Source organism: Zerene cesonia, chromosome 8 (genome assembly GCF_012273895.1).
Source record: "Zerene cesonia ecotype Mississippi chromosome 8, Zerene_cesonia_1.1, whole genome shotgun sequence".
Lineage (NCBI taxonomy): Eukaryota > Metazoa > Arthropoda > Insecta > Lepidoptera > Pieridae > Zerene > Zerene cesonia.
The window spans coordinates 2,573,531-2,590,305 of NC_052109.1; the positions used below are offsets into that span (position 1 = coordinate 2,573,531).

Below are 16,775 nucleotides of genomic sequence, written 5' to 3' on the forward strand. Positions count from 1 at the left end.
AAAAATTATTTTATAGTTTTTAGTTTGATGTGCTTGAAAAGCGTGTTTTTTAGTTTTTTTAAACTATATTTATTATAAAGAAGAAATGGATATGAATGAGTAGTGAAATATAAAATGAAAGAATTTCTTTTATATATCAATATACACTTATTTCTTAAAAACAGAAAATATAATTTTTATATTTTAATATAGTTTTTTTGTCAGAGCTAATATAGACGTTTAATCATATAAATATAATAATAATATAACGAAATGACTGCCAACTTTTTCTACACAAAATATACGATAGATATGAAGTGTGCACATAATCGATATATCGAAATTACATTCTCTTGTTCGCATTGGTAAATGCTATACTAACCAACAAGAAAGCGTGTACAGCAGGCGCTTGATAAATTACAGTATCGGAATTGGTGAAACTTAGCAGAGGGAATCGTAAGAACCAATAGGAATAGAGAACTTGTATTTCCCGGTATTTTACCAAGATTTTATTGGACAAAATAAAATCATGCTACTGCGATTTAGACCATCAGCGCATGAGTGAAATACTATAAATTCTCAAATTTTGCATCATGATAGAAATTATCGTACAATCTGCGTACGATAATAGTATGCTATCGTACATCGTACGTAGGCACAAAATTATCGTATGTGTACGATAATTAAAGGTACGGTTCCGAATACTGACACGTAAATGACGTAAAAAACTGTTGTCGCGTAATGCAACTCCCGAAGGATCGTATACTGACTGCATTTGAACCAGATAATATTATAATTTATATAATACATAATTTTTATATTTTAATTGATTATTGCTTGTATTTGTTACGCATTTCAATTTTAGGTGTATGTGCTCCCCAATAAGGATCTAAAACCCACAAGTTTGAAAACACGAAAAATGTACTTAAAATACGACTATCTAGCTTAACTATTTTAGTATTATGTCAAAAACTAACAAATTAAGATAATCAATCATAATAACATTGTTACAATTTAAGAAATATTTTTTCACACTTCAACTTTATTTAATTTACAAATGTTTTTAACACACAGAATAATCATCCCTTTTATGCCATTCCCCTTTTAATTATACTTCCTTCTCTTCTGTGTGCTTTATGACAGAAAAGAGAAAGAAAAGTACAATCCCAATAAGTGTAAGCAAGACAAAAGCTATTTATTTCTATGATTTGAACCTTTGATTTAATATAAGATATAGAACAGATTTATTTTCTATAGCTATTCCATTAGCTGAATGATTGATGATGATATGAAAGCTTTTTAATTTTTAACATATTTATAGCTCTTCTTTAATTATTTTGCTTGTGCAAATTATTTGGAATTTTTTAAATATTAACAATGATATAATATATATCCCAAGTCATAACCATAATATTGCTTTCAGTATGGAGTAATTTATTATTTAAAATTCAATAATTGCTTGTATAATATTTATGAGTAATTATTATTATTTGTATATGTAGCATGTAAGATCAAATTATTTTATTTAGTAGAAGAAAAATGTACTGAAGTATTATCAATATTTTTAAAAAATTTGCCATAGTCACACTAGAATGAAGTACATACTTTTTTTGTTTAACCAAGCAATTATTTTTACTGCAAACTGGCTTGCCTTTAGTAGCAAAAATATACAAAATAAGTATATTTCATTCAATATTCTGCTCTCACCCTAGTTTGTGAGATCCAAACCTTTATGTCATATACATGTAGTATTCTTTCTTTTCTATGACATAACACTCGAATCACCAAATCTTAAACCAAACACTTTGTATGCTTATAGCTTAGAAACAGTACACTACACAAAGCACTGATATCTAACGGCAACACTGGCTTGTTGTCGGTTTCATAGCTTTGGCTCTGTAGTGCTATGGCCAGGAACGGGCTCCGGTACAGTGTGAGGGAGAGAGGGCGCGTGAGGGCTAGTGATCGCGCCCTCTCGCTCTAGCCTCTCGTGCTCGCGAGCTACTAAGGCGCGGAGTTCTTCCTGTAATTGTTTGTGGATATATAGTACTTTTCCTGTAGTGGTAAATAAACTTTCCTTATTCTTTACTTTCTAATTGAAAAAAAAAAATTAGAAAAAAAGTCGTGTTACCAAAGCCTCTCTTAAAATCGTCAACAATGAAAACGACATGACTAATGGACCAGAAGCATTTGAATTTATCAGAAACCATAAAATTGTTGGAAATATTTAGTTATAAAACACATTAACCAAAAAGTACTCAAAAACACTTAGTTTGGACTGAAAGAATGAAATACTAAGGAATTCCACAATAATCTACTCACCCCCCAGCCAAGTCGGTCAGCTAGATCCTGGCATCCTTCATCACAATCCCCGAGCCGTGCCACATCTCTAACTGAGTCCTCGTCCAGCTGCAGGCCTCCACTCATCAGCCCCCACAGGCGCAGGATAGGTGACCTCATACCTGCCTTCTCACGGTTGATGAGAAGACGAGGACACCATTCTGGCACCCTGCCATAAACAATTAATTGAGTAAAACCGAAAGTATGGTTATTCATTGTATATGATACCGTTAAAACCTGTTTTTCTTTACAATGCATTTTCCCTAGACCAGTTTTAACTAAATGCATGCAAGAAATTAATCGCCTTTTTATTTATCACATTATGCCTCATCACCAGTACTCAAAAGTGTGGAGGAAAATATTGTGAGGAAACCAGTATGTCAAAGTGACATCTGCCAACCTGTACTTGGCCAGCATGGTGGATTATGACCTGAACCCCCAAAGGAGGCGCTTGTGGTGGTGCTGATGATAATGATAACAATGATGACATACACAAAAAAAACACTGCAGCCTCAAGCATGACAATGTATTTATAATATTTTCAAACCACTTGAGAACTGCTCAATAAAAGTGATCCCAGTATGAATCCAGATAATTGTGAATCCACATAAATGAGAGCCTAATAATAGAGTTTCTTTAGCATGTATAAATTACAAAGAACTTACATATCAATTAGTGATGCAAATGGTTGCACTTCAAGTGATGATCCCATGATGATGAGCATGTCGCATTTTTGGAAATCCTCTTGTAAACAATTCTGGAACCTTTCCGGAAGGCTCTCACCAAAGAATACTATATCTGGTTTCACAATGCCTGGACATTCTGTGCATATCGGTATCTCATCGGCGAAAATGCGCTCTGAAAATTTTATAGGCTTTAAATTACTTTGTAAATTAAATAAAACAGTTCTATTTAAAATTGGGAATAAAAAATGAATAGGAAAGGGTAAAGAAAAGGATATGAGACTCCGACTCCCCCACTCACCAAACTAAACATATTAGCAGGCTACTCTTTCACGCCAATATAGGTATCCCAGTGCAAGCTCACACAATAGTGCCAAAGCATGCTTTTTTACTTTTAAACCATGAACTTAAGTTACCGGGTATAATTTTTAGAGCTAATTTTTATTAATTATACATTAATTGATTGTTCTATACAATATATGAACCAGTCTTAAATAAAATAATTTATTTCTAATTAACATCACAGTACCTTTAATAAATTCGAGAGAGTATTGCTTTCGGCAGTCAAGACAATGTGAGGTGTAGAATGTACCATGAGCTTCAACTATCTTATCATCAGGGATACCCGCTCCTCTTTCCAGCGTATCAATATTTTGTGTATAATGACGCAATAGTAATCCTGGAAATGTTAATTATTTGATCATTTAATACATATTAACATTCAATGTTGCAAACTTACAGAGTTTTGAAACAGTATATATATATATAGCTATATAGCTATAGCCTATAGCTTATTGCAAAAATAAGTTTTTAAACATACACTTTAAAATAAGATGACATATACATTACTTCATAGTGATTAAATAGTCATATAAAATCAAATAAACCAAACATGCATACTTTTTAGCACCCTTGCAATGCAGAAAGAAATTTGAGTAGTCCATAATATTATGAAACATTTAGATTGTGATGGAGAAAATTAATTATTGAATCATGTATCATGGATAAATTCAGTAAATATAGTGAAACATAGCTAGCTTGTTTGAAATATTTATCTCAATAAACTCGCAGTAAAATTATCAATAAGACTTGAATAAATAAATCGTTTTGAATTTACCTTTTTCATGCAATAGTTTTATAAAGTAATGTGAAACTGTTGGTTTAAAGTTTCCTGGAAACAATTCCTTTGCGAGAGTGAAGAATGGCTTTGGATTTTGTCGAAAGAAATTAATCTCAAATATTGCTTGTGGTTCAGGGAGATTGTACTTTTGTAAATTGTGATATAAACCAGTCTCAGGACTCCGGAAATCGGGAATGCCAGCGGCTATAAAGGTAAACATAATAAATGATTATTCAGTATTTTGGTTTTCTATATATGGCAGGTAGGTATATTCAAACGACATACATGCACATTAACTAAACAATAAAGCATTTAAAAAAAACTCACATGTAGAAATTCCCGCTCCAGATAAAGTTATAACATTTTTGCATTTTTCATTTTTCATCCACTTCACAATTCCATCCAAAGTAACTTCATCCAAAACTTTTTCTGTTGATGAAGATGGCTCGGTTGGCTCGTAAAAACCAAGCTTTTGGGCCAAATATCTTCGAATAGTATCAACATCTAAATCGCGGATTCTAGAACCTAAACCTTCAATCGGATTTGGCGGGTTAGACGGTTCATTATGTTCTTCCGCTAAAACCCAAGATAAACATTGATAATCGCGCTTTAATAACTTTTCCAGCAAACACAGCAGAAACTCACCATCACTCACTCCGGGAGGCGAATTTGCAGACATTTTATTTAAAAACAAATTGCGACTGCAAAATTTTGTCTTTGTCCAAATTTGCCACGGTCGTTTTGACAGATAAATGACGCGCATTCTTGGAAAATGGAAATATTTGAGATGTGAGAAATGCGCAGTAACATTTCTTAGTTATTGCGTAATCATACAACACTATATTATACATTTCATACAATTTATTAATATTTCGCTTAAACCTATGTTAGATAAATAAATATAATATTAGTGTATACATTTTATTTATTTAATATTAGTATTTATTTTATAATAATTCCATAGAGTTAAATCTGATATTCGACAAAGCGAACTTTGTAAATGCTCTTTTTTTTTAATTCATTAACATCATGTTGAAGATACAAGACATTTGGGTCACAACGAAAATTTTAAATTGCATACCTATTAATCATTTTAAATTAAAAAAAAATGAAAAAATGAAAATGAAAAAATATTTATTGACATAAAATAAAGTAATTACATATTTTATATGACCCAGTGACTACCGATTTAGGTTGCCGTGATATAGATTTCTCAAAACCTTGCTATTCCTTCCCAATATGGTCCAACTGATTTGAGATTAAAAAATTATACTGAATGATAAACTGTAAAAAAATTTCAGCTCGCCTTGTCTATTTTATGTCATGCCAAAAAAAAATAAAGCTGACATCCAACTTTTAATTAATGATGTTTAAGAGTAATAGATGAATGTTTATTTTTTTATAAATAAATTAATATTCACACTTAACAAAAACAAGACATATTTTGAAGCGTGTATCTTTGTCCGTAAACATAATATGTATGTATCTTTTAAAAAAACTTGTCATGTAAATTGTCGCAGTCGGAGTGACCCTAATTAACTTTAACCCAAAATGCAATAAATATAGTAAAAGTTGCTTATCTATGTTTATAAAATTCTTTAACATATTACCGAATGACCTAAAAAATTACGTTTAATACAATTTAAGAATAAACTTCAAAAATGGGTTTTAGATTATTGTTTTTATAGTGTTAAAGAATTCGAAAACTACGAAGGCGTATAAAGAATGCTAAGTTAGGTTTACTTTTATACGTTATTTTATATTGTATGATAATCTCAGGAACAACTGGTCCGTTTTGAAAAATTCTTTCAGTTTTAGATAGCCCATTTATTGAGGAAGGCTTTAGACTTTATGTGTACCACGGGCGAAGCCGGGCCGAACCGCTAGTTATCGTAATAATTATTTTTTTCATTTCTACTACATTTCTCGGCAGTGCATACGACTGTTTACTATATTTTTATGTATCTTATTCTATAATGCCCGGGCACCATTAGAAGGTCCCGTTCTTTTGGAAGACTTAGTTGGGGACACAAGTCTAACACGCAAAGGCCCTATTGAGAATTTAATGATGTAGGACTATTGCAAAAACGTAAAGGAATAAAACTGGGCTATGGAACGGAGGTGTTAAATGATTTGGTCACTGGGTCTATGACAACTTTGGCGTCTGCATTTCTACTACATTTAAGTCAGTAATAATATATTGGCAGACAGTAACTCACTTACAAATGGGCCCTCTTTCAAGTCTTTGTAAAATAGCAACTTTAAACAACGGTACGCGTTTCCTGAGGAATCCAGCATCACGTGCCCACTCGATACATATGCTTCGAATCCACTCTTGGAGCTAAAAGCTTACACGACTCAAGTCTAGCTGGCCGGTTAAGGCAAGCTAGAGGGGGTTCTGTCCTCGACAAGCTGTACTCCAGATTAGGACAGGGGTTTCCTCCGGGAGATTTGGGGTCCGCGGGGTCGCTACTGCCAGACACCTCGCAACAAGGTGCCCTGCGGGCTTATTATTATTCTTTATTGTGTGTTTTCCATTTACGCGTTGTACTAACTTCTTGATTGAGTATATAGTGGTAATATTGTAATATAAAGGGCTATAAAAGTACACCTTTTAAGTTTTTTTTCATACCGTCTTCTGTTTCTCTTGATTACACTTATTACAATGAGGTTCAAGTAATACCTAACATGAACTTTCGAATTAAATTTTCACACAGGCGCACTGCGGACATTTTAGATCGAGATTTTTATTATTTACAAAAATTGACCTGTCAGGTCGGTAGCAGCGTTAAAGGGATTATAACAAAAAAGTATAGTGCAATCGGTATTAATATTGTTTATTTATTTTACACATAAACGATATAAACGTATAAAAAATCGAACTAAAAAGTAATAGAAGATTTCAGACACACAAATGATAGATAATCCAATAAGTATTCCATAAAAACTACCGACGATACCTGAAAGAGGAGATATATTAAAAATAAAAAATAAAATCGGATAGAAAACTTAATTTAACTATGGTCTTTTACGTTTTATAACGTCATCGTATAGCATGAATTGTAAGGCTAATCTAATTAATGTTCTCTCTTATCCTTATATTGCAATGTTACATGATACGAAATTGCTAATTGTTGTAGAAATGGTAAGATTTTTTTTATTAGATATGTTAATTATATATTGTATACTTACTAATTATCTCAAACCAGTAGGAGACAACGTCAAGGCGGTTCAGTACGCCATCTCGGGAACCTTTATAGACCGAGAGCCAAATCTTTCCCGTCATGTTTCTACGGTGTTAAGTAAGATATGCATGTTAAAGAATACTTAAAAAAAAATAATATATTTTTGTCACGAAACAATTAACTTTTTTTACTTTTATAACTGATGTCTTTTATACCTACATTTATATCATATAAATAATAATAGACATAATTAATGAATTATGTAATATTTCAATCTTTATATTCAAGCCGGCTCATACCCTCTCTGTATACCAAATTTCATTAAAATCCGTTCAGTAGTTTCAGCGTGATTGACGGCCAAACATCCAAACAAACGAACTTTCACATTTATAATATAAGTGTGACTAGCCAAACTAGAGAGAAAAGAAATATATTATACAAAGTGACTCTACGTAGGATAAAACACTTACCGTACATATTCTACAAACATCATATCATGAGGATACAATTTATCAAATGGTACTTTGGAATATTTAGAGAAATACTTCGTGTGCTGGCAGTCCGATAAACAATCATCACATTTAAGTGAATCTATAAGTTCGAGTTCCAACCCAACTTTGTTCGTAGGTTGTTTCGGATACAGGTATAACAACTTTTCTGGAAGAAATTATAATAGGTAAATACCTTATCTTATTGACTCTAATGACAATTCAAATGTTAGATCAAGTATTGATTGCATCTATTTATTACGCGAGGCATTCAAGTAGGTATTCATATCACGTTATTTTTTTATTCAACTAAAAGCAGGTAAAAGCATAGACAAAATGTTAAAGTTTTGTTAAAAGTTTTATGTGTATTTTTAAACAAGATTTTAGGAAATCCGCAAGGTAAGCTCGTCTATACATCGTTAACGTTAGTTTTAGCTAGTCGTAAATAAACGTAAAGTGTGAAAAATGTGTAAAAATCTTACGTAATATTGCGAGAGGAGGGAGAGACTTGAGTCAAATGTTACCAGGGAAAGAGGGGGGTAAAAAAATTTAAACAACTTACTTAATTTATGTTGTATATTTGGATAGGCCAAATATATATCCACTTTATAGAACAATTCAGATAGACATAAATCATTAATGTTTTTCGTCGCGATTTTGGAGTTAATGGAGTAATTAATTACCTTTTATTTGATTGAGACACGGCAGATCTGCGAAGGTACAGATACGATCCGATGGGTTCGCCATCGATTTGTACAAGTACGTAATGCATCGACATACGTTCATCATAGTTGTGATCCGACAATGGACTATGCAAGCGCTGTATGAATACAATCTGTTCAGAGACTGGCATTCGTCGTGGAAATAGCATTCTCGCTGAAACACACATTTCATTTGAGATAAATCGCACTTTATGAAGAATTAAATTTCCTAATGTATTGGGATAAATAACAAAATAGAAGCGCTTCAACGCTGGATAATTCGATTACTTAAGCATTTTTAATTTACTAGCCCTTTATCCCGGCGTCAATTAGTTTGACACGGGATAAAAAATGAAGCCTATGACACAAAAGTTGCGTTCATTCTTTTAATAAAGTAATAAGGGATGGGGATATTTTTTTATCCTGTTATAATAATACTTACCTTTAATTAAGTTAAAGTGAATTACGCTGATCTTGCAATCTGCTATTCAGTGATAATAGGCGTAATATTTTAATATTATAGCGTTCACGCTGAGCGCTTAAAAAATCGTAACTAAAAAATCTCTTAAAATCACAAATATTCACATACTCGCACACTGGCATACTCGTTTGTACATTATTCTTTCTTTCCTTGCAGCTTATATGTGTGTATTTTTATTTAATTACCGTTTTCGGAGCATATTTGCGCACTTCAGCGGAAGCAGTCTGCGTGGTTGACCAGATGTTGAACATGGCGCGCTGGTTCGGCTGAGCCGTCCGATGTATCACTCTTCCACTGCTTATGTCGGGAAAGTGAGTTGAGTCGAATAGAAATACCTGTAAATGTATGGATAGAACACTATTATATTGAAAGGCATAAATTGACGAAACAAACCCTTACAGATTCGAAAGTGACATAAAGAATCAGTAGATAGCTACATATAGCATAGGATATTTTCCAGTGGTATGTTGCCTTCTTCTTTGCTTGCTACACCCCAAAGGAAACAGGCCGAAGCTCATAAAGTATAACTTTAAGTGTGTAGATACCTACTTTAATGTGATACTAGTAACTAGTCTGTATGTTTATACCTCGATACCATAGTAATTGTAAAGGGAGTACGCGTAGTCGTCAACCAACGGGTCCACCAATATATTTAGACCTTCGGGAATTCCTGGCACTGCCTGACGCTGTGGTTTCGGAGGAATAGCCTGGCTTTAAAAAAGGAAACAATATGAGAAAAAGTATTAGGTATGAAGTTTTTGATTTACTTAATCCGATAGCACGTAATTGTGGGATTCATTTTGACGTAACAAACATTTTCTTATCGATTATGTCGATAATGTTTATTATTATGTGATCAATTACTATATTACTTACTCTAAACCGGTCTCATAATTGTCGAGTACATAATTGAAGACGCAGCAGTGGCCGTGTGAGGTGCGACGGACTTGGAAAAGTTCGGTGCAATTTGTCTTGCGATTTGCCCATACACAGTCCAGCAGCATCTCTTCACACGAGGGTGCAAGCTATTTATTGTGCAGACACAAGAAAAATCGACAGTATTAACATCAAAATTCGAGTGCAAAACAGACTTGCAAATATTACAGTTTATACACATTGATGCGGAGTAATTGCAGTAGATGGTTTTGGAACTTAAGCCCATGAGAAACGGAACGAGGAAAATAACCGATGCAGGATTGCTTAGTCGCAACATGTTACAAGTACAATACCGTTCTAATGATATTTTAATAAGTATAATAACTATTGGAACAAAAACACCTAAAAACAAACAAACAAATACTACAAAGCAAAATAAAAGAAGCGGCAGTGTTGACATAGGCTTTCCATTTTGCATCTAATGTTTTTTTACATTTAATTCCGCATGGATCTAGAGATATCATCTACAAAGGGAACTATTTCACACATAAAAAAGGTAGATCATTAATTATATATTAAGACGAAGAAGAAGGAACCTAAAATAGGGTCCATGCAGGACGCTCTAGGTAACGCCACAAAAAGAACAACAATTATTTGCATCTTATAAAGGTATGAAGCTATGAGGTTCTGAGCTAAACCATTGATTCCATCGTAATTCAGATTAGTTAATAAAGTGGAATGTTCTACATGATCAAATATTTTAGAAAAGTCACAAAGGATATTAATAGAATCTCTATAGGTACCTAATTATCATATATTTTGTTTCTTACCGACTCCATAATGTGTAAAACTTCATTAGATTCGTACATTAATTTCTCGAATGGCTTGTTGAAATTGTGGTTCGCCATAGATTCATTGTACGAAAAGTCAATAAAACTGCCCAACTGTCTGAAGAAATCCAGTACATCAAGTATGGATTCGTTATGTTTCGCCAATAAGGGGTGACTGCATAAAAATCATAAATATTTTTTACTACACCTGTGTCATAAATTATATTTTTAGTACCTGTATAAGTATGTATCACAATATTTATATTTCATTTAAATAAAGTCGTTATTAAAGTTACTTCGACAAAATATAACTTAATTAATGAGTATCATCCTGAAAGTCATAACATTTTTTTGTTTTATTGATTTATTTAAAGAGGCAGTTTCGTTTTTGTTATTTCTACAGGTTCCTCAAATTTCAGCTACTAAAACCATTTTGACGATAAATTACAATATTTCTTTACATTGCGTTCGATAAAAACGAAAGCCACAAAATTTGTATATTTTTTGAGTTAAAAAGCAATGTCAATAAAATTATTATTTGAAAATAGGAAAACTTACATATCATGAGCAAACTTTAGCAGTGCCTTTCTACTAATCCTGTTCACATTGCATATAGCGACGGCGGGAAAATCAATCAATGAAATAGGGTATGTTGAAGTTTCCATGGTCACAACAAACGGTTTATCCAAGCAGTCGATCCAGATGTAAAATATTAAGAAATATAACATTATACCCAGCATAATGCCATAACCTAGTACCCAGATTAACCTAAAGAAAGAAAAATATTTGTATGTTGAAAACTATTGTGAAAGATAAAATATTCAGTTTTAATAACAGACTACAGAATCATAAAGTTATTCCAAAAATTTAAGGGCGCTGAAATAAAATACAGTATCTATATACAATATTTGAACATTCACATATTCTCTAAATGTGCTATTCAGCGAAATGAAACATCCAGAAACGCAACCTACACAAATAGGTGCATTATGTACACCTAAATTATATTTATATATGTAATCACCTTTGTTTATACGAAATATTTGGATTGCACATTTGCTGGAAACCACTTATTGATGAATGGTCGGCATATTCCCGAAAAGTGTCCTTTAACGCTTGCCGAAATATCATCTCAACACTGTAAAACTCCTTTGAATGACGATTTCTGTACGCATGCCACCATACTGCGTTTGCTTTATCGTAATTGAACGCCTTCATTTTTTTCTTTGCGCAACAAGAAATACATATTTTAATCAATTTACAATAATATTTGTTACGAACTACAAAGGTATAACGGTATACATACAGTTTGAAGTACAAAATAATACAAAATGAAGGATTTAATTATAAAGAATATGTGTTTGTAAAAACCGGTCTTTACGGTATTATAAATATGCTTTTACTGAAGTATGCGGCGACGAGTCAAATAAATAATAAATGTATACGAATTCTGTACTAAACCTTTGTCACATTTTACTAAAAAATATATATATATATTATGATTCCGTATAATTATTATTGACAGTTGGCACCCTTTGCTCGAGGACCAATTTCATGTAATTTTCATTTAACAAATAATATTTACTTATTTTTCAAACAGTTATTTAAAGATTTCAATATAATAGGTATTCTACTATAATAACAATATAGTAAAGTTTTAATAAAAGATTCGAAGTTTTGAACGCGCTAGTACTAATAATCTAAGAAAAATACTCAAAATTATTACCACGGGCAAACACGAGGCAAAATTGGAAGATCTTTCAAATCGAATAACATAATATAATAGAAATTTAAAAATGACTTTGACGAGATTACAAAGTTTGTAATGTTGGTGAAGATAAAACAAAATAAACCTTAATCGAACGTAGAAGATCTAGGGATTCGAGCATGTAAACAACAACAATCAATGATTAGCGCTTGTCACAAATTTATACAGACCTCTAGTTCTTTGCATGATACACAATAATTAAGTTGGACATATTAAATCGCAAACATAATTATTAACACGCTCCCGCTTGGATATTCTACAAAAAATATTTTTTTTATTTTCACTCATTAAAGGCTTTATCGATACTTATTTAAACGATGTTAATTGTTGGGGATACCTACTTTATTTGAACAGGTATGACGATAGCAAAAAATTCAATCTTCATATATATATATAAATTACGTGTCACATTGTTTGTCTGCGATGGACTCCTAAACTACTCAACCGATTCTAATCAAATATACTCACTATCTGCAGATTGATCCAAAATAAAAGGTAGGATAATTTCTATTAGTTATGCTACTAAAATAGGGCACAGATAATATACTACTAAGATATTTTTTTACCTTAATTGATGACCTTAATATTGTACATATTATATAATGTATAATGACTAAAATTTTAAGGTCATCAATATCTGTAAATAGTTCGGCAGATCAATAATACAATACCTGTAAATAGTCCGGCAGATCGGCAGATAAGCGATTACCACCGCCCATGAACATCACAGAGGTAGTGCTGCTGCGGATGCACTCCCTGTTTTTAAGGGTTAAGGGAAAAGGATTGAAAAGAAGGAATGGACTGGGACGGGTGAGGAAACTGTAGTACTTCCACGGTGCGAACTGGCCTAATACCTGCCGAAGCGTGCTCGACTCCGACACACAAACATAAGAAGAATCGACTCAAGGAACATGTACATGCCCAAACTTTCTAGAAATGTCCACGTGTAAGCTGCGTAAACATATAATTGGCTTGTCAATACGCTTGAAGTACGCAGTACCTCCAGTTGAAGCCAAAATCATTCCACTTGGAAAAAAAGGAAGAAAGATAGACCATTCGAAATCCAAACCACCTCTTATTATTATCATCATCATCAACCCATATTTGTTCCTACTGCTGGGACACAGGCCTCCTCTGAGGGTTCAGGCATGAGGCAATTATCCACCACGGTAAAGTCAAAGCAAAAGTAATTTAATTTTTCATTGCTATCTAAATATCCTTTTTTATTTTATTTTACCATCTCATTGTTTATAGAATTGTTTAGATTGAGATTTCTTACCGACAAATTCCGATTTATTCCGCCCACACGTAACCGCTCGTTCAATAATTTTTACCGCCCATTAAATCATTTCCCTGTTCAATTACATATACCCTGATCCATTTCATTATCTTTTATTACTCATTTTGGAATGAAACAAAATGAACGAAGGAAGTTTAGTTTTAATTGCTGAACGTGCCAATTATGATTTTTAACTTATCAAAATCAGTGCCATATTTAATGTACTACAATACAGTGTGCTTGTTTCATTGTACAACAAATTAAAATGGACCTCTATTGTTTTTTTTCTATTTGTGCTTGTGTCATCTTTATTTCGTTCTATATAAATCTTTGAATTAAATACAGATAAAATATAATGCAATAATCAAGTTTAAATCTCATAATATCTATTCAAAAACTTAAATCCTACACTCATTATGAAATTATACAAATCATCTAATTATTCTTTAAGTAAAAATAAGAGAACTGAACAGTTATTTTATTACATCCTATACATTAAGTACATTAGCACAAGCATAGTATTATGTTATCTGTGGCACAAGCTACCTGCAAAAAGGATAAAGTTACCTTTGCACAACGACTCATAATCAAAATGATGCAGGCCACAATTTCTTTTTATAAAAAACAAATATAAGGTAAGTATATAAAAAATAAATGTTGATAGCTGGAGTACTGCGTTCCGGGTAATTATCTTACCTCCAGCTAATATATAGTATTTTATGGCCTGTTAACGCACAGTTTTTGCTTTCATACATTGTAAGATCGAAGAGCTCTAGGAACTTTTAATTGGCTCAATGTCATTTAATCAGACGCGGACTTACACATAGCGAGGCTCCGGGACGGCAGGTCTCTGCGAGGCCCTTAGTCTTTCGTATAAAGGATTTAATGCAAAAGTGGGACTGGTGCGCTGGTGAGGTATTTGTTATGTTTAATGAAAAATGCTACAGTAGCACAAACAATTAAAATTTAATACTTAATACACTTTAAACTTTACGAAACATTAAAGATTTACGTAATTAACAAATAAAGAGACAAAATTTTTAAAATTATGTTTGCGGCTTTTAATACTAAAATCATTAATTGGAGCACTCTAATAAAATCAAAGAATAGAAAGCGCAAAAGCCGATCTTGTGTTGTGAAACTATTTTGAAGCGTGAGGCCCCTGCAAAGTTGGGCCCCGGGGCGAATGGCCTGTCCACACCCTTAGGCCGCCGCTGCATTTCATTATTAAACGGTATAAGTTGCCTTCCATATGTAATACATAAAACGGCTGATGGTATTTATGGGGCAGCTGTGCTCAATGTAATGGTTATCGCACGTTTATTGATTAATTGAGAGAGAGAAACTATTATTTTTATGACGTGAGATTTTTTCAATCATAAGACCTAGTTTATTGTAAAGATATACACTAAATACACTAAATCACTGTTATCTCAAGGCGTCACATTTTTACTTTAATAAAAGCGAACCTTTTTTTTTATACACATATTTAGAGATCTTCTAACAACCAATACAACACAGGAAGAAAGTACATATGTAATTACCGCCGGAGAACCTGTATGAGATTTTCTTGTCACCGCATAAATCGGAGAGTACTTTCATAAAGTTCGTAACCCGCAATCGCCGGAGAGTCTTCGAGGTTCTTTAGATATCTAAGACATTGTGCTAGTGCAGGGTTTCTCAAACTTTCGGCTCCATGTACCCCTGTTAAAGTTTTGAGGTGACAGCGAACCCCTGAACCAACTAATTAATTACTATTGAAGAAAATGTCTTTATTTCAATAAAAAGTAACAATACAGTGCCAAAACAAATATATATTTACTAGTATAGTAATGGGTGTGTGTGTTTCTGTCACAAATTGAGTAAATTTAAGGATGTATTTTGGACAATTTTAACCTTAATTGTGCATCTATTTCTGCGGTTCTAAACTAGTCCGGTTATAAACGGTTATAAACTAGTCCCAACTCAATGAATAGGCATCATTGTAGTTTTTTTAAATATCCTAGTACATATCACTCTTGCATACAATGTCTCCTTTATGTATGTTTAGTATATTCCTTTTATTTTCCGTTTCCCTGTATTCTAGTTTGCTTCACTCGGGTTCGCTCAAGTGCACCTCAATCCGTAAATGCCGTTGCAAAACTGAATTTCGATTTATAACATTAAGTATATATTATTACTCAAGTCGTCTAATGACGTGCTAATAAGGTATTCCAAGAAGAACCGACTGGTTGCATACTGGTTGCATACATGTTACGCTCAAAGACCGATCCGACCGACCGCTCATTTAAGCAAAAAAAATTGCCCATAATCACAACGCGTTGTGGTCTTATTAAATGTGCTACACAACGAAGTTCTTGTAACGGGTCTTTAAAACGCTCACATTGTGACAATCACAGAGAGATAATTTAAATCGTGTCGTGGCCGAATGCTCATCGCCCTCTTGTGTTGCCCTGTTGTGGCAATGAAGAAAAACTATTACACATTCTGAATATAAACTGGTTTACCATAACACGATGGATAGTATTATATAAGTTCAATCATTAAACAACCTTAAAATAAGTTGACTAATTTAAAATTTCTACACATTTATTGTTTGTTTAATTTAAACCAAAATATATTTTCTTTTTGTTCAGATTCAGAAATATATTTCGTTTTGTATACAATTTTGTAGAATTTTTCTGTTTTATTATTATAAAGTAGTTGCAAAATGAATATGAATCTACTCTTTGTCGCAAATCATTATATTCATTGTAGTCATCATCAATTACCCATAAAAAATGATTTCTCTTTTCTCGCCATCAAAAAATACCACTAGATATATCTCACCTAAAATCTTTATAATCCTATTAATATTATAAATGCGAAAGTTTATAAGGATGTGTGTTTGTTACTCTTTCACGCAAAAACTACTGAACGACAATGAATTAAATTTGGTACGTAGATAGCTGGACAGCTGGAATAGCATGCAACTTTTTATCGCGATATTTCTACTGGACACAGGCTTGCGCGGGTGAATAATTACAAATTGTTAAAAAAACTTGT

General features: G+C 32.7%; 2 protein-coding genes across 3 annotated transcripts; both read right to left on the reverse strand.

The window, feature by feature from the left end:
- Positions 1 to 1,857: 1,857 nt before the first annotated feature.
- LOC119828668 (NAD-dependent protein deacetylase sirtuin-2-like) lies at positions 1,858 to 4,947 on the reverse strand. 2 transcript variants are annotated; one of them, XM_038350905.1, is made up of 7 exons: positions 4,768 to 4,943; positions 4,450 to 4,698; positions 4,120 to 4,326; positions 3,532 to 3,681; positions 2,985 to 3,177; positions 2,302 to 2,488; positions 1,858 to 2,002 (listed from the first exon to the last, which is right to left on the reverse strand). In XM_038350905.1, exons 1-7 carry the CDS (start codon positions 4,883 to 4,885, stop codon positions 1,862 to 1,864), a joined length of 1,245 nt encoding a protein of 414 aa, XP_038206833.1. In that variant the 5' UTR covers positions 4,886 to 4,943; the 3' UTR covers positions 1,858 to 1,861. The 2 variants fall into 2 exon arrangements, with proteins under 2 accessions (XP_038206833.1, XP_038206832.1); XM_038350904.1 differs by having other exon boundaries at positions 4,450 to 4,947.
- Positions 4,948 to 6,958: 2,011 nt separating this feature from the next.
- Positions 6,959 to 11,901, reverse strand: LOC119828705 (sodium channel protein Nach-like). The gene is made up of 10 exons (XM_038350945.1): positions 11,708 to 11,901; positions 11,242 to 11,451; positions 10,684 to 10,858; positions 9,854 to 10,002; positions 9,565 to 9,688; positions 9,163 to 9,312; positions 8,479 to 8,716; positions 7,778 to 7,964; positions 7,315 to 7,412; positions 6,959 to 7,082 (listed from the first exon to the last, which is right to left on the reverse strand). Exons 1-10 carry the CDS (start codon positions 11,899 to 11,901, stop codon positions 6,964 to 6,966), a joined length of 1,644 nt encoding a protein of 547 aa, XP_038206873.1. The 3' UTR covers positions 6,959 to 6,963.
- Positions 11,902 to 16,775: the final 4,874 nt, after the last annotated feature.

Bases quoted from the DNA above. Each gene is read 5' to 3' on its own strand.
- LOC119828705 (XM_038350945.1), bottom strand. From the start codon at position 11,901: ATGAAGGCGTTCAATTACGATAAAGCAAACGCAGTATGGTGGCATGCG. The intron at 11,452-11,707 runs GTGATTACATAT...TTCTTTCTTTAG, and splicing joins AATATTTCGTATAAACAAAG to GTTAATCTGGGTACTAGGTT. The intron at 10,003-10,683 runs GTAAGAAACAAA...CACAATAAATAG, and splicing joins TTTTACACATTATGGAGTCG to CTTGCACCCTCGTGTGAAGA.
- LOC119828668 (XM_038350904.1), bottom strand. From the start codon at position 4,885: ATGCGCGTCATTTATCTGTCAAAACGACCGTGGCAAATTTGGACAAAG. The intron at 3,682-4,119 runs GTAAATTCAAAA...TAACATTTCCAG, and splicing joins AAAACTATTGCATGAAAAAG to GATTACTATTGCGTCATTAT. The intron at 2,489-2,984 runs GTAAGTTCTTTG...TGTTTATGGCAG, and splicing joins TTTGCATCACTAATTGATAT to GGTGCCAGAATGGTGTCCTC.